At 40.1% G+C, this 26,879-nt stretch overlaps 1 protein-coding gene across 2 annotated transcripts in view; it reads right to left on the bottom strand.

The window, feature by feature from the left end:
- Nucleotides 1–26,879, bottom strand: part of dgkb (diacylglycerol kinase, beta) — a 729,492-nt gene that overhangs the window by 394,202 nt on the left and 308,411 nt on the right. For both annotated transcript variants that reach the window (XM_060825438.1, XM_060825439.1), the window contains exons 17-19: nt 26,610–26,695; nt 23,885–23,974; nt 20,937–21,097 (exon numbers count right to left, since the gene is read on the bottom strand). In XM_060825438.1, the coding sequence (XP_060681421.1) occupies nt 20,937–21,097; nt 23,885–23,974; nt 26,610–26,695 (337 nt within the window). The remainder of the gene's footprint in view (nt 1–20,936; nt 21,098–23,884; nt 23,975–26,609; nt 26,696–26,879) is intronic.

Raw genomic sequence — 26,879 nt, 5'->3', positions numbered from 1 at the left:
TTTAAGCTCATTGCAAGCATAAAGCTTGGCCTACAGTTAGCTCACCAAAACATTTTTAAAATAATTTGCCATGATCTTGCAGAACTTGCAAAGAAACACAGTTTCTGAGCTAGCTGCAAGTCTGCATTAATTTAAGAATGGGTCAAAATTGTTTAAATTCAATTGTTCCTCTCATAAATTGCCAGGAAGATTAGGACAATATATTTGTCCTGTTATATATTGGATTCTGAACTTCTGATTCTCAAAATATAAATCCCAATTGAAAATGCTGAGGTAGAACTAAAATAAGACCAACTCACCGATAACCATTGTATTGGCTCCAGATATGACACCACTGAGCTGTTGAGTTCCAGGTGAGGAGAAATTCACTTAGCCCCCTTGGTTGGTTGCAACAAGGTTAACTGTGGATACCTTTCTCCCAGACCAGAATGAACTTACATTTTTAAAGAAACCAATTTAACCAGGTATTCTTGAATTAGCAAAAAGAGTTAGTTCATTACAACACATGAGAAAACCAACACAATACATGCACACAGGTTAGACACAAGAGGTGAGTCTGAAAACAAATGCTTACAAAGAGATATTCGGTTCAGCTTCTAAATTGGTTGCAAACATCAGATAATTAACTATTGTGGGGTTGAAGTGGAGGTCAGTGCTTATACTGGCAGCTGAATTGACAATTTTAGAGATTCTTTGGTTTTAAGTTGATGGAAGTTCCCCTTTCATCATCCTGCTAGCCAGCTGACATCTAGTGCTCAGACTGAGAACTAGGTATTAATCTCAGAAACAAAGGTGACAAGTGCTAATTCTTTAACTGTGCCCTTCATAATATGCTAATACTTGAAAGCAAGGTGGTCCTCTCGTCCCACAAGTCCACTCCAGTACAGCTGAAACTAACTTTTCAACCTAGATTTTTCTACAAAATGCATGTTCAGAAATATTCAAGTTTTGCATGACCAAATGATGACTAACAGACATAAATAAATTATATGCTCAATCCTATAAACTCAGATAATCTCTGATGATGCTATATTTACTAGATGTCACTCAAATCACAAGGTTTTATGCATATGATACACAATAGAATTATCCAAGTAGACAGAATCAGTAGCATCTCTGACACTGAACCAGAAGTACTGACTTCATTATCACCTCCAGTACTTGATGACCAATGAAGATGTGTTCATAACATTGCCAATGAAATTACATAATCACCAGTTAATTCTTCCAAGTTACAACAAGTGTAGGTTGTAAGAAGAAAGATTCCTGAACATCCCATGAAATTGAAAGAAATTAGAACATCTACAATCACTGTCCACAGCTCCAGGCAACAACATGTATGTAAATTCTATGTTATCACAGCAGTACAGACACATAGCATACACAAGTTGGGCTGAAGGGTCTGTATCCATGCTGCATGATGTGGCTTTTAGGGGTGAGGGAAGATCATTTTTGTGGTTGGGGCAGATTTAGGATCTGCATCCTGACCCTACATGTGGCAAAGGTCATTGTGTTGGGACCGACTTGCAGACAGAGCATTAAGAAAGGAAATCTCACTCCTGAACACCTCCTCCCACTGACCAATGCACTCCACACACACACAGCCTACCCCATACCACTCTATGCCCTCAAATGTCAGCTCATTTGATACCCATTCCAATGCCACCTCATGCCCAATCAGATCCTCCCTATAGAATCATACAGTACTGAAGAGACCATTCAGTCCAACAAGTCTTTACCACTAAAAATATACTATGACCTATATTAGTGCCACACACTAGGCTCATCAGCTTAAATTTAATGACATGTCAACGCTATGCCTCTTATTTATCCTTTAAAGTCAAACTCTCAGTATGTATTTCATACAGTCTTCAGGAACCATGAAATTGCAATGGAAAAAATTGTTTTTCAATGTTTATTAAAATAGAGTCATAGAGATGCACAGCATGGAAATAGACCCTTCGATCCAACTCATCCATGCCGACCAGATATCCCAATCCAATCTAGTCCCACTTGCCAGCACCTGGCCCACATCCCTCCAAACCCTTCCTATTCATATACCCATCCAGATACCTTTTAAATGTTGCAATTGTACTAGACTCCCACCACTTCCTCTTGCAGCTCATTCCATACATATACCATCCTCTGAGTGAAAACGTTGCCCCCAGGTCTGTTTTATATCTTTCTCCTCTCACCCTAAACCTATGCCCTCTAGTTCTGGCACCCCACCACCCCAGGAAAAAGACTTTGTCTATTTTTCCTATCCTTGCCCCTCATGATTTTACAAAACACTAAACAGTCACCCCTCAGCCTCCGACGCTCCAAGGAAAACAGCCCTAGCTTATTCAACCTCTCCCTATAGCTCAAATCCTCCAACCCTGGCATCATCCTTGTAAACTTTTCTGAACCCTTTCAAGTTTCACAACATCTTTCCGATAGGAAGGAGACCAGAACTGCACACAGTATTCCAGCAGTGGCCTAACCAATGTTCTGTACAGCCGCAACATAACCTCCCATTCCTGTACTCAATACTCCGACCAATAAAGGAAAGCATACTAAAAACCTTCTTCACTATCCTATCTACCTGTGACTCCACTTTCAAGGAGTTATGAATCTGTATTCCAAGGTCTCTTTGTTCAGCAACACTCCCTAGAACCTGACCATTAAGTGTAGAAGTCCTGCTAAGTTTTGCTTTCCAAAAATGCAGTGACTCACATTTATCAAAATTAAACTCCATCTGCCACTTCTCAGCCCATTGGCCCATCTGGTCAAGGCTCCATTGTAATCTAAGTCAACTTTCTTCACTGTCCACTACACCTCCAATTTTGGTATCATCAGGAAACTAACTATACCTCTGAGGTTCACATCTAAATCATTATATAAAGGATGAAAAGTAATGGACCCAGCACTGATCCTTGTGGCACTCCACTGGTCAGAGGCCTCCAGTTTGAAAAACAACCCTCCACTACCACCCTCTGTCTTCTACCTTTGAGCCAGTTCTGTATCCAAATGGTGATTCTCCCTGTTTTCCATGAGATCGAACCTTGCTAACCAGTCTCCCATGGGGAACCTTGTCGAATGCCTTACTGAGGTCCGTATAAATCACGTCTACTGCTCTGCCCTCATCAATCCTCTTTGTTACTTCTTCAAAAAAACTCAATCAAGTTTGTGAGACATGATTTCCCACGCACCAAGCCATGTTGACTATCCCTAATCTGTCCTTGCCTTTCCAAACATATGTACATCCTGTCCCTCAGGATTCCCTCCAACAACTTGCTTATCACTGACGTCAGGCTCACTGGTCTATAGTTCCCTGGCTTGTCCTTTACCATCCTTCTTAAACAGTGGCACCATGTTAGCCAACCCCCAGTCTTCCAGCACCTCACCTGTGACTATCGGTGATATAAATATCTCAGCAAGAGGCCCAGCAATCACTTCTCTAGCTTCCCACAGAGTTCTCAGGTACACCTGATCAGGTCCCGGGGATCTATCCACTTTTATGCATTTCAAGACATCCAGCACTTCCTCTTCTGTAATATGGACATTTTTTTAAGATATCACATCTATTTCCCTACAATCTATATCTTCCATGTCCTTTTCCACAGTAAATATTGATGCAAAATACTCATTTAGTATCTGCCCCATCTCCTGCTGCTCTACACAAAGGCTGCCTTGCTGATCTTTGAGGGGTCCTATTCTCTCCCTAGTTACCCTTTTGCCCTTAATGTATGTGTTAAAAACCCTTTGGATTCTCCTTAATTCCATTTGCCAAAGCCCTTTTTAGCCTTCTGATTTCTATCTTAAGTATGCTCCTATTGTCTTTATACTCTGAGGATTCACTTAATCTATCCTGTCTATACCTGACATATACTTCCTTCTATTTCTTAACCAAATGCTCAATTTGTCTAGTCATCCAGCATTACCTATACCTACCAGCCTCTCCTTTCACCCTAACAAGAATATACTTTCTCTGGACTCCCATTATCTCATTTCTGAAGGCTTCCCATTTTCCAGCCTTCCCTTTACCTGCAAATATCTGTGCCCAATCAGCTTTTGAAAGTTCTTGTATAATACCATCAAAATTGGCCTTCCTCCAATTCAGAACTTCAACTTTTAGATTCTGTCGATCCTTTTCTATCACTATTTTAAAATTAATAGAATTATGTCGCTGGTCCAAAGTGCTCTCCCACTGACACCTCAGTCACTTGCCCTGCCTTATTTCTCAAGAGTAGGTCAAGTTTTGCACCTTCTCTAGAAGGTACATTCACATTCTGAATCTTTCACAGTTTCATATATTTATTAATTCAAACACACTAACAGTGATTGGCAATCTCCAAACACCAGCCTACAACTCATCCACTTTATCCTTGATCGTACGTTGACAGGCCGACGAGGGGAGAGGCCATTCTGGACTTAATGCTCGGAAACGAGCCAGGGCAGGTATCAGATCTTGTGGCGGGACAGCATTTTGGTGATCGTGACCACAACTGCCTCACATTCTACATAGCTATGGAGAAGGAGAGGAATGGGCAAAATGGGAGGATATTTACTTGAGGAAGAGGAAATTATGATGCCATTAGACATGAGTTAGGAAGCATGGATTGGGAGCAATTGTTCCATGGTAAAGGCACTATAGACATGTGGAGACTGTTTAAGGAACAGTTGTTGCAAGTGATGAATAAATATGTCCCTCTGAGACAGGCAAGAAGGGGTAAGGTAAAGGAACCTTGGATGACAAGAGCAGTGGAGCTTCTCGTCAAAAGGAAAAAGGTAGCTTACATAAGCTGGAAGAAGCTAGGGTCAAGCGCAGCTCTAAGGGATTACAGGCAGGCGAGGAAGGAGCTTAAAAATGGTCTGAGGAGAGCCAGGAGTGGGCACGAGAAAGGCTTGGCAGAACGGATTAGGAAGAACACAAAGGCATTTTACACTTATGTAAGGAATAAGAGAATGGTCAAAGAAAGTGTAGGGCCGATCAGGGATAGCATAGGGAACTTGTGTGTGGAGTCTGAGGAGGTAAGGGAAGCCCTAAATGAGTTTTTTGCTTCTGTCTTTATGAAAGAAATAAACTTTGTAGTGAATGAAACCTTTGAAGAGCAGGTATGCATACTGAAATGGATAGAGACAGAGGAAGCTGATGTGCTAAAAATTTTGTCAAGCATTAAGGTTGACAAGTCGCCAGGCCCAGACCAGATTTGTCCTCGGCTGCTTTGGGAAATGAGAAATGTAATTGCTTCGCCACTTGCAAAGATCTTTGCATCCTCGCTCTCCACTGGAGTCATACCTGAGGACTGGAGAGAGGCAAATGTAATTCCTCTCTTCAAGGAAGGAAATAGGGAAATCCCCGGCAATTATGTCTGTTGTCTGCAAGGTGTTAGAAAGGATTCTGAGGGATAGGATTTATGACCATCTGGAAGAGCATGGCTTGAGTAAATGCAGTCAACACGGCTTTGTGAGGGGCAGGTCATGCCTCATAAACCTTATCGAGTTCTTTGAGGATGTGACTGGAAACGTTGATGAGGGTCGAGCTGTGAATGTGGTGTATATGAACTTCAGCAAGGCATTTCATAAGGTTCCCCATGGTAGGCTCATTCAGAAGGTCAGGAGGAATGGGATTCAGGGGAACATAGCTGTCTGGATACAGAATTGGCTGGCCAACAGAAGACAGCGAGTGGTAGTAGAAGGAAAATATTCTGCCTGGACGTCTGTGGTGAGTGGTGTTCCACAGGGCTCTGTCCTTGGGCCTCTATTGTTTGTAAATTTTATTAATGACTTGGATGAGGGGATTGAAGGATAGGTCAGCAAGTTTGCAGATGACACAAAGGTTGGGGGTGTCGTTGACAGTATAGAGGGTTGTTGTAGGCTGCAGCGGGACATTGACAGGATGCAGAGATGGGCTGAGAGGTGGCAGATGGAGTTCAACCTGGATAAATGCGAGGTGATGCATTTTGGAAGGTCGACTTTGAAAGCAGAGTACAGGATTAAGGATAGGATTCTTGGCAGTGTGGAGGAGCAGAGGGATTTTGATGTGCAGGTACATAGATCCCTTAAAATGGCCACCCAAGTGGACAGGATTGTTAAGAAAGCATATGGTGTTTTGGCTTTCATTAACAGGGGTATTGAGTTTAAGAGTCGTGAGATCTTGTTGCAGCTCTATAAAACTTTGGTTAGACTGCACTTGGAATACTGTGTCCAGTTCTGGTCGCCCTATTATAGGAAAGATGTGAATGCTTTGGAGAGGGTTCAGAGGAGGTTACCAAGATGCTGCCTGGACTGGAGGGCTTATCTTATGAAGAGAGGTTGACTGAGCTCGGACTTTTTTCATTGGAGAAAAGGAGGAAAAGAGGGGACCTAATTGAGTTATACAAGCTAATGAGAGGCATAGATAGTGTCAATAGCCAGAGAATATTTCCCAGAGCTGAAATGACTAACATGAGGGGTCAAAGTTTTAAGCTGGTTGGAGGAAAGTATAGAGGGGATGTCAGAGGCGGGTTCTTTACACAGAGAGTTGAGAGAGCATGGAATGCGTTGCCAGCAGCAGTTGTGGAGGTAGGGTCATTGGGGACATTTAAGAGACTCCTGGACATGCATATGGTCACAGAAATTTGAGGATCAGTGGTCGGCACAACATCGTGGGCTGAAGGGCCTGTTCTGTGCTGTACTGTTCTACGTTCTATGTTCTGTAACGTCTTCACCTTTGACAACCAGTTCTTCATCCAGACACATGGAACAGCCAAATTTGCACCCCAATATGCCAACATTTTTATGCACAGGTTCGAACAAGACTTCTTCTCTATGCAGGATCTCCAACCAACATCGTACGCCAGGTACATTGACGCCAGTTTCTTCCTCTGGACACATGGCGAGGAGTCACTGATAAAACTACACAGTGTTATCAACAAGTTTCTTCCCACCATCAAACTCACCATGGACTACTCTCGACCATCTGTTTCATTCTTGGGCACATGCATATCCATCAAGGATGGACACTTCAACACCACACCCACAGACAACCTCGCAATGCTACACTTCTTCAGTTTCCACCCAAAACATATTAAAACAGCCATCCCCTATGGACAAGTCCTATGCGTACACTGGATCTGCTCAGATGAGGCGGAATGTGACGGACACCCGGAAGTACTCAGGGATGCCCTCACAAGAACGGGATACAATGCCCAATTCATCGACTGCCAGTTCTGATGTGCCACAGCAAGGAACCATAATGACTTCCTCAGGAGAGAGACACATGCTGCAACCGACAGGGAACCCTTCATTGTTCAGTATTTCCCAGGAGCTGAAAAATTACGCTATGTTCTTCGTGACCTGCAACACATCATCAATGAGGATGAGCACCTCACCAAAACCTTCCCCACACCTCCACTACTTGCTTTTAAACAACTGCCAAACCTCAAACAGATAGATCATTGTTCGTAGCAAGCTGCCCAGCTCTCAGGACAACTCCATATAACCCTGTCACGGTAGGCGCTGTAAGACATGTCAAAGTGTGGACATAGATACCACCATTACATGTGGGGACACTTTCTACCTTGTACATGGCAGGTACTCATGGGACTCAACCAACGTGGTCTATCTTATACGTTGCAGGCAAGGATGCCCTGAGGCATGGTACATTGGGGAAACCAAGCAAAGGCTACAGCAATGGCTGAATGGGCATTGCACAAAAGACAGGAGTGTTCCCTCCCAGGTGGGGAACACTTCAGTGGCCCAGGACATTCGACCTCGGACCTTCGGGTGACCATCCTCCAAGGTGGACTTCGGGACAGGCAGCAGAGGAAAGTGGCCGAGCAGAGACTGATAGCTAAGTTCGGTACCCATAGGGAAGGCCTCAACCAGGACCTTGGGTTCATGTCATATTACAGGTGACCACCATTGCACTATGCACACACACAGATACTCCTACACACATATACACAGACGTGCACACAGACACACATATAAACAGATGCACACACAGACACACACACCCTTACAGATACACATCCTCCCAAACTCACACATGCACCCCCTCACAGACTTAAGGCACTCTGCACTCACTACAAACGCATACATGTTCTCACACTTTCAACCCTGAACCAGACAGACAGACAGACAGACAGACACACACACACACACACACACACACACACACACACACACACACACATTCTGTGGGGTGAATTTGTACTTGCAGGGTTACATTGTACTTTGCTCAAAAACTGCATGAATTCATGTAAAACTCCGTTATCTCACCTTTTAGATTAGAATCAATCTAAACATCATGGCATAGGGAGAGAACACAGGGGGCTAACACTTTCAACATATAGTCTAGCTATCACCATTGTTAACAGCTAACCTGAGAATGCAATCTTTTTTAAAAAAGGTTTTGTGATTTACACATGAAAGAAGTGAAAACTATCACTGTATTCTAACAGATGAAAGGCTTCACAAACAATCAATTTTTCAATGTATAATTTCAGTTACATCACACTGTGAATTTTTGCCAGAAATTCTGTGTGTTAGGATTGAGCCCTCCACTATCACCTGATGAAGGAGTGATGCTCTGAAAGCTAGTGTACATCCAATTAAACCTGTTGGACTATAACCTGGTGATGGGTGATTTTCAACTATTTTATGACTGTTAGACTAACAATACATCAGGAAATCACACCAGAGACACATACGGCTATTAGACACTCTTCAATACTATTTTTTAATCAACTGGCCACCGATAGTTTTCGGAATGCAGCCAAACATTTTTCACATGCAATAACTACCAGAACTAAAGCTTCCAGATATTTGGCTTGAAATGTACAGAATATAATTGAATTATATCCCCCTTGATTTCAAAGCACAATGCTTTAATGCTTGTCAATCAAAGAGAAGAAGCAATATATATTTCCAACAATCAAAAGAAGTTTTTATTAACGTTTGGATTAGGTAATCAATTTAATCCACTGTACAAAATATGATATTAGAGGTTGAGAGGTCATTTTATTCTTTTTCATTTTTACTGCATTTTTGCACTTTCACCAATGGAAAAGGTATTACAATGCATGACTAAAACTGACCATGGTTAAAAATCACACTACACCAGGTCACAGTCCAATATGTTTATTTGGAAGGACTAGCTTTCAGAGCAGTGCTCCTTCATCAGGTGGTTGTGGAGTATAAGATCGTAGGACACAGAATTTATAGCAAAAGTTCTGTGTCCTACAATCTTATACTCCACAAACACCTGATGAAGGAGCACTGCTCTGAAAGATGGTGTTGTGTGATTTTTAACTTTGTGCACCCCAGTCCAACACTGGCAGCTCTACATCAAAATTGACCATTGTTGTGTAAATGAAACTACCTTTGCAGGACAGATCCTCAGAATAAATTATTGCATTAAAACACATCTACACCACAGTACGGAATCTAACAGGGATTCAGACAGGCACTTGAAGTCATCAAAACATTTTACACTTACTTTCAGAAAGTTCCCAATTCCCCAGCTAGCTTCCCATATTGGTCAGGAATGTTTGACTGAGATTTTTTTTCAGGGCTTCCAAAACACACATTAGCAGACAAAAATCACACATGGAAGGAAATACAATTATCTTATGTTTCACATAATGAAGGACACAACCTCAGAGGAAGTACAGATATGTTTTGCACCCAAGACTTTACGAAAAAGCTATCTAAAAATGGCATGGAGTCAAGAAGGCTGAGGAAATTTGATTCTTCAGCCAAAATCCCTATGTTCAACATTTTGTGACTAATTTAAATCTTTAGTAGGAGACAAAATCTAGCCAGAAGGTCCTTCAGTCCATACAAACTCAGAAATTGCCATAAATCCCAAAGAAAAACCCAAATTGCAATGAAATATGATTGAGAGGCCACCTGATTCTGCTAAGACTCATATAAATATTTTACAAGCTTAATATTCCTCTTGTCATCAAATATAAACTATCTTAGTGATAAAGCCCGTCATACCAAAGTAAATATACCTAAAATACAGTAATTTGCAGCTTTCATATTCTCAGACTTCTAAGCATTCTGAGCTTGAATATCAGGCGTTTAATCAGAACACTGTTTGAAAATGATTTTAATTCTAACATAATAGTGCACTGCCAACTCCAATGTTAAATCTGACCACGTGCACAGAGATCAGTGGTTGGTTGACTTTCAATTTATGAAGTTGACCTGAAATTAATTTACACATCACAAAGAAGCAACAAACCCACAAGAACATAAAATACTACAGGCTAAGCAGAAATATACAAAAAATATTCACAAGCACTTATCCAACTGTGTGTTATATTTACCTCAAATTTTGCCTTCCTCTCTCCCCTTTCTTCCAGAGAAATTCCACTTAATGCTACATTACCAAGGAAAGTGGACAGCTTGCAGTAACATGTCCTCAATTTCTCACATAAAAGTTGAGACATTGAGATGAGGAAAATTGGTATGACTCACTTAAAAGTAGGGACCTTCTTGGGGTACAGTGGCAGTGTCACTACCTTTGAATTGCGAGACTTGGGTTCAAATCCCAACTGTCCAGAGACGTGCCTTAACATTTCTCAACAGGTTGATTAGGAAAAAAATAGGTCAATAAAATTTACCGCTCCAAGCTAGCCTGTACTGTTCATCTGACTGCAGCAGGAACTGTAAAGTGATTACTAAACAGCCTTTTTGAATGGAAATGTGTGTACACAATGGCAAACCAAATGACAGCATGCCACAAAGTTCTCTAGTGCAGTCCTTGAGGCCTTACAGGTGGAAGTTACCAGGTAAAGCTAAATAGGTCATCTTGACAATGAGCCAGCCAGCCTCCACGAGACCCTGAGAAGGCAGGTGGCACAGAAAACCAGCACTGTTAATCCATACAGTCAAGCCCCAATATCTGGGATACAATGCAGGAAATAAAGCGTGATTTCAGGTCAGTGAAGGCATCTTCAAATGTAATATTCTGACAAATTAAGCATTAATATCACTGGCATCTCCATTCGTTGCCTCCCCTCCACCCCCCTCCCCCCCCACCCCACCCCATCATTCATTTACCAAAAATTTCCAACAAGCATAGGTCATATTAAGCTTTAACTGCCTCACCTCATCTTTATCCAGTTAGCACTGCTCAATACCTCACCTTTCAATTTGTACACATTGTCAGCTTTCTACAATAGGCACATCACAATGCAATGTGATCCCCAATCTCTTGTAGGACATATTGACATATAACCTCAGATAACAGCAACTAACTGCCAGCGTCACGTATAGTTGAGAGATTAAGGAGTTAAAATATTAAAAGTTTGAATGGAAGCTTTTCTAAAAAAAAATGTAACTTTATAACAGATTTCCTTAAAATCTTAACACAGCTGGGACAAAACCCGAGAGAACTAGACTGGCCATTTAAACATGCTGCTCCTGAACTTGTGCTATTCTTCCAGGGATGGTCAGTCGGATTTCATCCACCCCGTCCCTGGATGGAAGATCTTCATGAGCTATTGCTGTAAGATGGTGGTGACAAGCTGAGATATTTCCCAAATGAAACTACCCACTGCAAAAATAAAGTCAAGACTCTGGTGCAGCAGTGCATTGCATTTCGTTTTACAATGCGTAGGGCAGTAATAATGAAGAAATGCTCACCTTTCACTTAACATTCACCATCTTAGATACTGGCAGTGCATGGTAACATAGAACTTCCATCATTTGCTGATCTTTCTGAGGATGACAGCATTCATTGTCCCACAACTGCTACTCCACCCTCATCACCCAGCCAACTGAGACTGCTATTATACAGGTTAACTGCTATTGGATCTTTTAAAGCCACAACCACTCCAGGCTGGTCTGCGTGCAACCTGTACTACTGAAAATAAGTTCCATCAGCCATGGTGCAACAACTGGATTAGGACAGCACTAAGCAATACAAGGCATAGTAGGGTATACCAGAATGACTGTAAGGGAATGCACAAGAGTGATCAATTGATGTTTATATGCAACATTGGTTGGCCTGTTTGGTAAGGTTGTTTTAGAATTGTAACATTGCAATTATTTATTGCAATATTGCAAATCAAGAGCATGTTGTAACAGTCAGTGACAGCGAGGTTGTGTGCAATTCCTGCAGAATTGGGGATTTGAGAGGTACTCAACAGAGCTACATTGACTGGATGGTCAGAGACAGCCATACTGGAAAAGGGATTTATTGGTTCTCTCCTCCCTTTCCCTTCCTTCTCAGCTCCTCACTATTTAATTAAGGCATAAGCCGTGCCCTCACAACATTGAAATTGTCCAGGATACTAGTCAATGACTAATTTTGACAAACATGCCATCAAGTACTACAGAGTTCATCCATACTGGAAAGGATGAAAATAGATAAGTCTCCTGGGCCTGATGGCATTTACCCTAGGATCCTCTGGGAAGCTAGGGAGGAGACAGCAGAGCCATTGGCCTTGATTTTTATGTCGTCATTGTCAACGGGAATAGTACCAGAAGACTGGAGGATAGCGAATGTGGTCCCCTTGTTCAAGAAGGGGAGTAGGGACAGCCCGAGTTACTATAGGCCAGTGAGTCTCACTTCTGTTGTGGGCAAAGTCTTAGAGAAAATTGTAAGGGATAGGATTTATGAACATCTGGATAGGAATAATGTGATCAAGGATAGTCAGCATGGTTTTGTGAAGGGCAGGTCGTGCCTCACAAACCTTATTGAGTTCTTTGAGAAGGTGACTAAGGAGGTGGATGAGGGTAAAGCAGTAGATGTGGTGTATATGGATTTTAGCAAGGCGTTCGATAAGGTACCCCATGGTAGGCTAATGCAAAAACTACGGAGGTATGGCATTGAGGGTGCATTAGAGGTTTGGATTAGGAATTGGCTGGCTGGAAGGAGACAGAGGGTAGTAGTTGATGGACTAGGTTCATCTTGGAGTGCAGTTACTAGCGGTGTACCACAGGGATCTGTTTTGGGACCGTTCTGTTTGTCATCTTTATAAATGATCTAGAGGAGGGGCTTGAAAGCTGGGTGAGCAAGTTTGCGGATGACACAAAGGTCGGTGGAGTTGTGGACAGTGAAGAAGGATGTGGCAGGTTACAGCGGGATATAGATAGGTTGCAGAGCTGGGCAGAAAGGTGGCAGATGGAATTCAATGTAGCTAAGTGTGAAGTCATTCACTTTGGTAGGAGTAACAAGAAGATGGATTACTGGGCTAATGGTAGGCTACGTGGTAGTGTGGATGAGCAGAGGGATCTTGGTGCCCATGTACACAGATCTCTGAAAGTTGCCACCCAGGTAAATAGTGCTGTGAGGAAGGCATATGGTGTACTGGACTTTATTGGTAGAGGAATTGAGTTCCGGAGTCCTGAGGTCATGTTGCAGTTGTATAAGACTCTGGTGCGGCCTCATCTGGAGTATTGTGTGCAGTTTTGGTTGCCATACTATAGGAAGGATGTGGAGGCATTGGAACGAGTGCAGAGGAGGTTTACCAGGATGTTGCCTGGCATGGTAGGAAGATCGTATGAGGAAAGGCTGAGGCACTTGGGGCTGTTTTCATTGGAGAAAAGAAGGTTTAGGGGAGATTTGATAGAGGTGTATAAGATGATTAGCGGTTTAGATAGGGTAGACACTGAGAACCTTTTACCGCTAATGGAGTCAGCTGTTACTAGGGGACACAGCTTTAAATTAAGGGGTGGTAGGTATAGGACAGATGTTAGGGGTAGATTCTTTATGCAGCGGGTTGTGAGTTCATGGAATGCCCTGCCAGTAGCAGTGGTGAACTCTCCCTCTTTATGGTCATTTAAGCAGGCATTGGATAGGCATATGGAAGTTATTGGGCTAGTGTAGGTTAGGTAGGATTTGGTCGGCGCAACATCGAGGGCCGAAGGGCCTGTACTGCGCTGTATTTTTCCATGTTCTATGTTCTATGGTCTAAGCTATGGAACTATTGTTTGAGCATGATGAAAATTTGTTTCATGGTGTTCTGTGGAGTTTATGGCTCTCATTATATACATGCTGTCCATCTCCTTTGCAAAATGAAAATCTCACCTCAATCTCAGCCAGAAAGTATAAGAGCAATCTCTCCTAAAGACTCTGGATGGACACGGCCTCCCGCCAAGAGTCCTTCGTAACCTTCTCCTCTTGCCTCTATGGATGGATTGTCTTCTGTTCTGGGACAGAAATTACAGAAAGCACACTGAGAGCAAGTGCTCTGCCCAGAACCCTCAGACAAGAGCTAAAGCCTTCTCTATGTGCAGGACCACTCAGATGCAGAAAATTTAAACAACTCTGCATATCAGTAAGCTCTTCTGAATCTCAAATAAACTAGTAGAAATTATTGAGCTATTTGAGTGGTTGATGACCTCTTCAAATAGCACTAATGAGAGGTACTTCCTGTTGTTGATAATACGTTTCAGTGTTTGTGCTTAAGAGAGGGTATTATCGGCAATGGTACAGGTGAAAATGGCACCATTAGTGTCAAATTAGCAGTATACGATGATGGTACAATGATCTGCTATTGTATGCTTTCAACACTAGTTTTAATACTAGACTACTGACTTTTAAAAAAGGCACCTAATGTGTGCCAAGTAAAAGGCCAAGCAACACCAAATTGGAAAGCACAAACTACAGGCATTTCTGAGCTGAATTTTGCAGGCTAAATGTTGGATATCTATTGAATAGGTAACCAGCCCAAGCAGACTGAATCACATCTTAGGATCCGTCTAAATTTTCTTCGCAGAACCACTTGATAGGAATCTGGAACTCAAACAGATCTTCCCTGCCTCTCAAAAAGCAACAAGCCTAACAATTGTGCCCCCCGCAGCATTTCCCAAGACCAGCCAACTCAGCACTGATCAGTTTGCTAACCATATGGTTGATCTACACTCAAGCCTTGCTTTCTAGCATATGTCAAGTCTGTTCACTAAAGGGTGACATTATCAATTCTCTCCTTTTAAAAGATTAATTATATCTTAATGATCTGGATGAAGGGACTGGGGGCATTCTAGCGAAGTTTGCCGATGATGCGAAGTTAGGTGGACAGGCAGGTAGTACTGAGGAAGTGGGGAGGCTGCAGAAGGATCTAGACAGTTTGGGAGAGTGGTCCAGGAAATGGCTGATGAAGTTCAATGTGAGCAAATGCGAGGTCTTGCACTTTGTAAAAAAGGATTCCAAGCATGGACTACTTTCTAAACGGTGAGAAAATTCATAAAGCCAAAGTACAAAGGGATCTGAGCGTGCTAGTCATGGATTCTCTAAAGGTTGAATCTGTGATTAAGAAAGCGAATGCAATGTTGTCATTTATCTCAAGAGGGTTGGAATATAAAAGTAGCGATGTGCTATTAAGCCTTTATAAAGCTCTGGTTAGGCCCCATTTGGAGTATTGTATCCAGTCTTGGGCCCCACACCTCAGGAGGGACATACTGGCACTGGAGCGTGTCCAGCGGAGATTCACACGGATTATCCCTGGAATGGTGGTCTAACATATGAGGAACAGCTGAGGATCCTGGGATTGTAGTGGGCGGCACGGTGGCACAGTGGTTAGCACTGCTGCCTCACAGTGCCTGAGACCCGGGTTCAATTCCCAACTCAGGCGACTGACTGTGTGGAGTTTGCACGTTCTCCCCGTGTCTGCGTGGGTTTCCTCCGGGTGCTCTGGTTTCCTCCCACAGTCCAAAGATGTGCGGGTCAGGTGAATTGGCCATGCTAAATTGACCATAGTGTTAGGTAAGGGGTAAATGTAGGGGTATAGGTGGGTTGCGCTTCGGCGGGTCAGTGTGGACTTGTTAGACCGAAGGGCCTGTTTCCACACTGTAAGTAATCTAATCTAATCTAAAAAGTAATCTAATCTAAATACTCATTGGAGTTTAGAATGTTAAGGGGAAATCAAATAGAAACTTACAAGATAATACCTGGCTTGAAAAGGGTGGACGCTAAGAAATTGTTTCCGTTAGGCGAGGAGACTAAGACCTGTGGGCACAGCCTTAAAATTAGAGGAGGTCAATTCAGAACAGAAATGCGGAGACATTTCTTCAGCCAGAGAGTGGTGGGCCTGTGGAATTCATTGCCACGGAGTGCAGTGGAGGCCGGGACGCTAAATGTTTTCAAGGCAGAGATTGATAAATCCTTGATGTCACAAGCAATTAAGGGCTATGGTGAGAATGCGGGTAAGTGGAGTTGAAATGCCCATCAGCCATGATTAAATGGCGGAGTGGACTCGATGGGCCGAATGGCCTGACTTCCACTCCTATGTCTTATGCTCTTATGGTAAAGCCAATCTTTAAAATGGCATGAGTTCAACATTTCACTGTGCTCTGATTGGTATTAAGAATTACTCCAAATAACACGAACAGAAAATTATTTTCTCAGTAAGACAATTTACCCGTTATCACTCTCACCACTATGAACTTCAAATAAACGTTCAATTCTTTTCTTCATATAGAGGGTGTTTTATAAAGTTATCTTTATAATTTGAAACTTGATCTGGATTACAGAATAAACAAGATAGATTTGACTTCAACTTTCTTTAGGAAAACATCTGTTTTAATTCAGATTGGAAAAGTTATGAGTATAATTAATAAAAATAACATATACCACAGATACTACAAGTTTGAAATAAGAACAAAATGCTGAAAAAGACAGGGAGGCAGTTCTCAAGATGAGCAAACAAATATTGGAACAGTTTGTCACTGTATTCTTATACTTTGAGGAAGGATAACAGGAGGATTTTGCAAGACTTCATAGAAAGTATAGATATTTTCTATTCAGCTTGTTCAGAGATGTTATTACACATCACTGGAGCAGGTGGGACTTGAACTGTGCCTCCTAGGAGAGGTAGGGGGATTATCACTGCACCACAAGCATCACCCCCATTCAAACCAAAATACTGGAAGTAATCAGCACATCAAGCACTGTGAACATAATAAAGGGGGTCCAACATTTCAAAGCATTGATGTGAAGCATGACTGAATAAACATTTTGATTCAGATAGATATATTTATGCATATTTCCTTGTGTATAATTATCAAATGCATTTTGTTCTTAGTTCTTTGCATTTCTCTGTCAAGTTAACAATAATGGTCTCATTAGCAACCTCTTATCCATTTGTGATTAACTATAAATATTAATCTGTTCAATTCAGTAACAAACATTACAAGTTGTGATACGAATATTACAGAAAGCCAACTGATATGTGTTTGTGCAGTCTACATATCCGAATCAGACTAAGTGCCATGCAGAGCTGCAACATTGTCATACAGATATAACATCCCCTCTTTACAAAAGGAGGTTTAATTCATGAGACTATGAATCCCAAAAACATATTTGCTAAAAGCACAGACCTTGTAATGGTGGCATGTTTGGAGTTACAATTGATTTCTCACAGTCAGTGATAATGTCTGTCATTCCTGTTTATGCTGCCCAGTTTTTCTTTCAAGGGATGTCATTGATGCTCCAGAATTTATATACCCTGATGCACTACTGCCAAGTTTTTTCCAGATTTACTTCTGGTTCATTTTATTCTCAAGCCATTTTAAATGGTCCAAATCTCATTGACATTTAACATTTTGTTCTTTAAGACCTGAAAATGTGTTGCTGGTTAAAGCGCAGCAGGTCAGGCAGCATCCAAGAAACAGGAAATTCGACGTTTCGGGCATAAGCCCTTCATCAGCAATGCCCGAAACGTCGAATTTCCTGTTCCTTGGATGCTGCCTGACCTGCTGCGCTTTAACCAGCAACACATTTTCAGCTCTAATCTCCAGCATCAGCAGACCTCATTTTTTCCTCGTTCTTTAAGACCTGCCAGCTTATTTTGAAGCATTTCATTTTCAGCCCTATATTCTCCAAACCTTATCAATATTTTAGCCTTCTGTTGATTAAATATATTTTCTCCTTCATAACCTGCTTTTGACGTCAACTTCAACCTTTTTCCTTTTTGTTTTTTTTTTGCAATCCGTATCTTTGATTTTTTGCTTCACTGGTTGGTTGTTTTCCTCCATGTTCCATCTGAATTCTTTCAGTAAAGCATAAGTGCTGACAGTTACTTTGATAGGATTGTCTCATGAATGATTTACAATTTCCTGTAAATACTACACATCTCCAGCTGTTTTAGTAGATCTGTAATTTTGGCTGAAAATGTGTTGCTGGTCAAAGCACAGCAGGCCAGGCAGCATCTGCAGACCTCATTTTTTACTCGTAGATCTGTAATTTTCTCAAGCAATGTTTTGGACTGACACCATTGCTTCTGTAGCTGCTCCTGTTGAGCTTGATATAGTTTACCAGCGAGATGCTACAGAACTCTCTATAAACTGACAATCTTTTGGCTAGATTGGTAATAGAGAACATAGCTCCTCTTGCTTCATTTCTTTCTCTTCCAGAGCTTCAGTCAGTCATTTCCTCTTCAACTTCCATTTCTTTGTTCACAAAAGAGAGTTGAGATCTTGGTTTCATTCATTCAGAAGAAATGATGTATTCAGTTCTTCCTTTGCATTAATGACTTAAAATGTTTTTTTTAATAGTGTGCTGCAATAGTTCTGTCACTGATGTTTGACTGATTGCATGGATTATAACTACTGCCAGATCATAGCATGCTGGTACACCTGCAATTGCTGATCCAGCAAGGTTTGTGATGCAGAACATCTGTGACATCCAGGAAGATTAAATGTACTTGCAAACTAGCACTATTTATCCTGTACATTTATTGGTGAATAATTTGACCTTTGTAGGGTTTGTCATGGCATTCCATATCTGTGGATGCATGTTATTATAGAATTAACAGAGGCTGTCTATTGGTACTTGAATCTGTGTATTCTTAGTCAATAATGAACAGTCACCAATTTTCAGAGGACAGTTAATTTGATCTCTTGCAAACAATTTGGACAGTGTGATGTGCTGAAGATTGGGGTTCCTTAAATTAAATTTGCCTACTATTTACCATTAGCGGGCTACTTTGTTTGAAACAGTATTACAGCTATTACAACAGTAATTAACTTCCTAAAATTCTAGCATATAAAAATGTGAGGTCACAATACCCAATGAACCAGCATCAACAACAATAGACACTAGATTTATCTTACAAAGTTCATTGTTTGGAAAAATAAGCAGCAGGTGCTGTTAAAAAGAATGGCAAATTAATCCACAGATAAAGGTGCATAAGGGGACCATAGCCATTCAATATCATTCAGTGATTGCTACATTTTGAGGTCACCCAAATACTGAATGCAGCAGAAGTGAGAATGAAAATATTGCAAGATGAACCCTCACTGTTGCTCATAATGTTGAATGAGCTATCTGCTCAAGTAAAGATCACAGACAACTGTCACCAAAGGCCACCAAGACCTACCTAGAAAAACTGCATGATATCAGAGACGTAAGAGTGCACTACCTCAGGTGCTCCATGTCACAGAATCGGTTCAGGATCAGCGAAGCATTCTCATCTATCACGAGTCGCATATTTCCTTTCTTTGCCTAAGTAATTAATGTACCATAGCTAGATTGCTGCTCCTTAACAAACTCAGTAAATTAACAGACTATAGTTTTTTGTTGACAAATTGTCAACTGCCAATATTAAATCACTGTGAATGCATAAAGTCCTTAAAATCAACACATGACAATGATGTCTTCCTCAAAATGGACAGTGTGAAATGTATATTCATCAATCTTTGTTTTGTCATGTATTATTCAATGAACAAACTTTGAGACTAGGTGCTGATAAACCAATTGTTCACAAAGTATCTCAGACAAGTATGCTCCTATTGTCACCCAACATCTACAAACATAAAGGTCAGTACAAACAAGGCAATGGTTAATTTATCATTGGTTGCTTAGAGTCTGAGGCTAATTATAATTCTATTGTTGGAATCCCAGATCAGATAATCTCACTGAGAACAGGCCACAGCCTGAAATTGAGACAGTTCCTCTTTTGCCTTTAGTAAGTAAACAAGATTTATTAATTTAATTCACTGAATTGGATCCTTTTACATCTGGGATTACAGCATGGTTTTCCTCCTGCATACAGCTAGGCCTAGAAATTGGAGTCCTCATTTGCAAAATATATTTAGTCAAAGGACTGATTATATTTTTTGGTACTGTGTCTGATAATAACACTATAATCTTAACAATAATAATAACAATGAATTCAGTAAGAACCTGAATCCTTGCTTCAGACAGACTAATGGTTGAATTAATGTGTGGTTAGCACAAGCTCAAGATCCAGTTGGATACGAAAACAAATATCTAGTTGATGGCAATAGATTAAAAGTGCTTAGTCTGAGGTGTTTCAGATATTAGCTTATTTATTATCTAGACCTTGAAACTGAATCTTGGCTAAGAATTGTCCGATTTACCTTCAATCACAGTTTTAGATGGAAAGAGTGCATGAGCTAATTGGCATTCAGGTTTATTCCAGATGACGTAAACAGCTAATTCTTCCTCGAGTAAAACAGTTTAATAGGTAACAATATCATTGTGAAAACCTTCAGAAAACATTTGCATGCAAGAGCCTGTGCTGGAAGCAAATTTTGGAAAATAGTCTTCATGGTTTGTATTAATGAAAGTCCCAACAGAATTTCAAGAGCTCATAGAAAATATAAAAGTTCACAGAAAATATAGTTCACAAGAAGTACACACCTTCAGAAGTTGAAAGAGAATTAATGCTGAAACAAAACAACAGGGAACTTCACAAAATACATTGACACCATCTTACCATTATGAAATACCAAGTATCTCCTAGATGAAGTCTTGTGGAGCTTACAAGCAACAAACTCCTGAATTTTAAAATATGTCTTCAATTTTGGTAGGGCAAACATCTGCTTGAAGAGTAAAAGGTAGCTCTCATCTCCCTCAGCAATGCCTTCAGCTATTTGGAAAGTTCAGGCTTAGTGTCAAACTACACTAATTATAGCAGCAATAAACCAAGTCGCCTGCCCATTTAAAAAATTCTCCACTGAGATAGTAATAACTCAAATAAACTTACCACTCCTATAGAAAAGTAGTTGTTGATAATAGTATAAGGTACAGGGTCTCCTTTCTCCTCTTTGTCATGTGGTATCACCTCAATTTTCCATCTATCCAGCATGACCACTGAGCAGTTCTCAATATCTTTAATTATCTTCATCAGACTTTCCCCTTCGTAACCTTACAGTAGAACAAAAACAAATTGGTCATATTGGTTAAAAGGCTGGATGATGACAAATCAATGACATCATACAATTGAAAAACATAAGGTTGAAAGTTAATACTCAAAGACACTCCAAGGTTCCTCTCTGAGATCTAAATATAACTGATTCTATCTCACAGCAGTGCTGTCAATACATTGGTCAATAGATTAAAATAAATTAGAATGTGCTACAAAACAGCCTTAGAAATCATTAAGCCATTCAGTCACAGTAACTAAGCTCAGTGCTGCAATTGCATTTTGCATTAATGTTTGAGAGCTAATTCTGTGGTCAAGTGCATCCAGCAAGCAAGAGGTGGAAGGGACTTTGAAATTAATAGAAAATGAGTCCACGATTAACCAGCTTGTGCTCTCAGCAAGTGGGGTTTCATGCTGGGTGCACCCAATTACTATTGCCTCTATTATCTCAATTTAACTGTTTTAAGTAGAACAGATGGTGAAAAAGATTTTTTTTAAAATACTGAAGGTAATAGACTAAGAGAAAGAAATTCTTACATTTGTACTTCAAAAAATGGCTTTCTCAAAGTATTTCATATTTTCTCTGTTGCCTTAGATAACAATTTCACAGAGGCTTCCATTCTAAGGACTACAGAGCTGACATGAGTTGTTAAGAATTCTGTCCTAACTGCAGCAGACAACCTATTCAGTGAACATGGAAAGCCTGCAGGTCAATGTGACAATTACACTGGAAAATCATTGGTTCATTCTTGACAAAGTGAAGTGTGCTGTATGTGGCTGCATCATTTAAAATCACTGTTAAATATAGTGATGGACCTTCCAATGTACATAAAAGCCAGAAAATTGCATTGGTTTTCCAAAATTATGGCTCAAGTGTCCCCTCAAGTTTATCTATATATGCAGAAATGTAAATTAGTAAAAGAAACAGCCTAATTACGTATTATTCCAAAACAATTTCTCGCATTCATTTTTTTAATATATCCAAGTTTCAACTATGAAAATTTTTATTAAAACAAGTTAAAATTTGTTAATTATATAAAAACTGTTATCATGCAAGTTGCAAGGTAAGTAGTGTAAGTGGTCACAGTCTTCCAAACTTTCGGAATATAGTGACATTGAATCACCTTGTTTTTGTGTTCCTGGTTAAGCCAGCCTTCAATGTTGCCCATCTGCAGCAATATTAGCAGGACCCCTGCAGTTCACGCACATTCTGACCTAGTGAAGTGCTGCCGCAAGTGGTGTTGATCCCCGCTCACGCTGTAGTCTTCATAACATTTGTTTGTATTGTCCATATTTGACGGGGGCAAAGGGAAGTCTCAGGTGCTTTCCCATTGCCTTCTCCACTTGTGCTTCAATGGAGCACAAAACTTCTCTTTCTGGAAGGTCTTCCACCTAACACTGGCAGCTATAATCCTGCAAAGTTACAGCTCCTCTGTCATCACTGCCATGAAGACCAAAAGTGAATTCCGAAAGGTAAGCAATTTTATTAAGAATGTCTGGTGCACCATCTAGGAGTAACTAGCTTTTAAATCACAAAAAAAATGACTTCATCAACAAAAACTACAGAATTTCATGTCAGCGAAGAACAGTTTGGTGTCCCACCTGCAATGATATGCAAGGACCCAGAGTACCTGAGTGTTCACAGACTGAGGGATGCGTTTTGTGGCTTTGCTTTCCCGGCAATGAGGTCTCATGGCAGAGTCGGGGAGGGATTTGGACATGTGTTTTTATTGTTTCTTTTTTTCTGCTCCTATTTTTAATCCTATTTTTTGTATACTAAGATTATATTGGGGAATGCCAACTTTGGACACTTTTCACTGTACTCTTGTATTCCTGAACTCCAGTAAATGTGACATTAAAATCTAAATCCTTTATCAGAATTTCAAAGGTGCATTTTAGTGTCCTTGCACCTGAAAAAAGACAGACAACTTTAAAAGTCTTGTCAATGGATGATTTGGTGGTGCTGGTATTGGACTGGGGTGTGCAAAATTAAAAATCACAGAACACAAGGTTTATTGAAGCACTCATTTTCAGAGTGCTGCTCCTTCATCAGGTGATTGTGGAGTATAAGATCGTAAGACTCAGAATTTCTAGCAAAAGTTTACAGTGTGATGTAACTGAAATTATATTTTGAAAAAGACCTGGATTGTTTGTTAAGCCTCTCATCTTTTAGGATGACCATGTTGGTTTCAGTTCTTTCATATGTAAATCCCAGAACCTTTTTTTTAAAGTTACATTCTCAAGTGAACTTTAACAAAAGGGACTTGAGAATGCAACTTTTTAAAAAGGTTCTGGGCTTTCTACATAAAAAAACTGAAACGAACATGGTCATTCTAAAAGATGAGAAACTTAGATAATCCAGGTCTTTTTCAATATATAATTTCAGTTACATCACACTGTAAACGTCCGTTATAAATTTTGTGTCTTACAGTTTTATACTCCACAACCAGCTGATAAAGGAGCAGTGTGCTGAAAGCTAGTGCTTCCAAATAAACCTGTTGGATTATAACCTGATGTTGTGTGATTTTTAACTTTGTCAATGGATGGCAAACTGGTATGAATAATTCAACATATTGTAGTGATGAATTTGATCGAGGAGAGAAAGGGGGCATGGGAATTTGTTGAGTAGAGGAAACTATTTTAAATTAGGTTGCAAAAAAAACCTAAAATTCTTCAATCTTTTGCATTAGTTTATTTGATCTTGAGAGAATCACATAACCTAGAGGAAACAATGCACCAAGATGCATATTAACAGTCGAAAATATTGTAAGTGAGATTTCCTTTCTTACCTCCGCCTGACCTAAGACACCTTGCCAAATCATTGCCAGTTCCAAGTGGAAGAACTGCCACTGGAGGATGTTGAGGCAAATTTGCTTTGTCTATGAAACAAGCAAATATTTTACAAAACATGAACAGAGCTGTGCCTTGTCACAGTTTTTAACATTCTGTAAAAGTGAAACTAAGAAATCCGCTGAAAATATTTTTTATCCAGCCAAACAAAACATAGGTCCTCTTTGTATATTCCAATTACCCTGAGGAATGTTTTACTGTTGGAAGTAATATTCGGCAATCATTATTGATTTATGTTTGATGTTTGTAAGTTTTAATATCTGCAATAGTACACCATTATTCCTGGTGGAAAGGAGGTACAGATTCATCCCCACAAAAAATTGTTTTGCAATTTCTCGAATGTTCATGCTTAAGATGGTTCATATTGTCTCATTAAAGGGAAAAATAGTTAATCCAATCCAACTACTGAATACAAACTGAATAATATTTTAGTCGCAAATCTTGAAGTTTGAAAGGTTATCTGACTAAGGATAAAACCTAGCTGTGTCTAAACAAAATGTAGGCGTTATTAATATAAAATGAATGATGAATTAATAAAGACTGTTCTCCGCATCTCTTGATTACCACAGTTATTTTAGCAGTTTGAATTAGATGTGAATGATGAATTAGAAGTTCTGCCCTCAATTAACTTGTGATAATTGATCTAATCTTATATATGCATTTACACTATTACAAGTACTTATACAAAGCAATTGGTGTCGGGTGGGTTTCAGGGGATGGCTAATTCTAACATCAAAATTTATATGAAATTTAACAGGAGGGACAATTTCTGTTTAGGGATCGTTGGTTTCTCCTTACCAGAAGGGAAACAGGTGCAGACCTGCTGCACCAGCTGACTGATTCATAACAGCTCCCCAAGGTTTCTGAGACACAAACAAAAATGGCTTAGCTGGGCCTGTCTTTCAGATATTATTTGATACGTACAAACAGGTTTCTCCAGTTAGGGTTGCAGGATAGAGATCATGGCAGGATTATTGTCCGACTAATTCGACTTTTTCAGCATAGGAGCACTAAGGCCAACTGTAGTACTCTTGCTGGTACGTCTGCTCAGATCTACAGATCAAACCTTATCTGGTCGACATAGCTTAATTACTCTCCATGATAAACTTGCTGAGCCATGAGGGAGAATTGCAGAACTTAATTTCATAGTTAATAGTTGTATTTGCATCTTATAGTTTTTTTGTTAAAATATGAATTAATCCTATTTACACATGAATACGCAGAAACACTTTATTGTATTTTAATCTTTTCCTTGTTGCAGGTCATCTGGCATTTTCTATGATGGGCTTCTAAATGAAGTTTGACTGCTGTACTTGTGTCTGAGTGGATTAGGATGGTGTTATAAATCTCTTGTTTGTTTCTTTTGTTATTTTACTTGTATCATCACAAAGACAACTTGGAACAGCTTTATTTAAGGTTTTTAATATAGCAGCACATTAAGAATGCTCTTGTTTCTAGTAGACCATTCTTTAACTGTATCAAGCCATGCAATTTATACCTTACATTTATTAGAAATTCACTGACTTAAAATAGAAAAAAAAAGTCACTGCTATGAAATCAAAGTGCAAATCACATTCTTTTCTTCCACTGAAGGTGGTCATTGCTGAAAATGTCAACAGTTATCGTCTGAGGATCTTGCCTCAGATATAGACAAAAAAAATGCAGACATTGGAATTTGAAGTGGACAGATAGAAGGCTGGAAGAACACAGCAAGCTGGGCAGCATCTGGACGTGGAGAAGTCGATGTTTTGTGTGTAACCCTTCTACAGGACAGGAAGCAGTCCTGCAGATGGGTTACACTCAAAACATCAACCTTTCCACCTCCTGATTTTGCCCGGCTTACTGTGTTCTTCCAGCCTCCTGCTGATCCTGCCTCAGGGACAGAGTGGTTTGCTGGGTTTTTCTGAGGACAGTTAAGTATCAACCACATAGCTGTGGGTGTGGAGTCAGATCTAGGTTAGACCAGGTAAGGATAGTGTATGACTTACCCTTAACAACATTAGTGAAGCTGAAGGGTTTTTACTATAAACAATAGTAGTTTTATTGTTAGTTCAATCACAGATTTATTAATTGTACTTAAATTACTGACATGTGGGAGTTTGAACCTGCATCCCCAGTGCAATATACTCTGGATTACTAGTCCAGTGATGTTAGCACCATACCATCATCTCCCCCTTTAGTAAAAGTAATTCAAATCGAACAGTTCTTAAGAGATGGATTAGTGGAGTGTGTGAAATTAAATAAAGGTGTGTTTTTTTTTGGGAGGTGCAATTACAAACTTTATACATTAAAACATTAAACTTTATTTAAAAAATAAACTGGCCATAACATCAGGGATCTAAAAACCCCTTTGTTGGTTTTATTCAATACATGGCTTATTCTTTCTACTTGAATCCCTAGAATTCCTTCAGAATGTTATAACCATTTAATAAACCCCTGCAGTTGTAAATTTCAGCACCCAAGACCATCCATTTTTCTGAAATAAAAACAGTGGTTAGATTAGGCCATAAAACAGAAAGAAAATCATATAAGAGCCTTGATCTAAGAATTTGGCACAATTACATATTTCAGATACTAACCAATTTGTCATGATCTTGGAAATTGCCAACTATTTTCCATCATCCTGGGTATATTGATGGAGTCTAATACAGCTAACAATCTCACCTATGCAATCTAGGATCCATCCAACTGTTCCATCTCCACCGCAAGCCAAGATTCTAAAGTCTGGAACATCTCGGAAAAAGTTTAACCTAAAGAAAAAGTGATTTAGTTGTAACAAGCCATTTTTGACAATGTGGTTTGTTTTAAACTCGTAATTACCCCAATCTTCTCCTCACATTCCCCCCACCCCGCCCCTCCAAAATGAAGAAATCTTAAATCTGGGGAAAGCAGTTTATTTATTCCATCTCTGAAGAATTTAATTCCATGGGGCTG

This window comes from Hemiscyllium ocellatum, chromosome 5 (genome assembly GCF_020745735.1).
Source record: "Hemiscyllium ocellatum isolate sHemOce1 chromosome 5, sHemOce1.pat.X.cur, whole genome shotgun sequence".
Lineage (NCBI taxonomy): Eukaryota > Metazoa > Chordata > Chondrichthyes > Orectolobiformes > Hemiscylliidae > Hemiscyllium > Hemiscyllium ocellatum.
The sequence above is the reverse complement of the archived record's forward strand: the minus strand, read 5'-3'. Positions and strand labels throughout refer to the sequence as shown.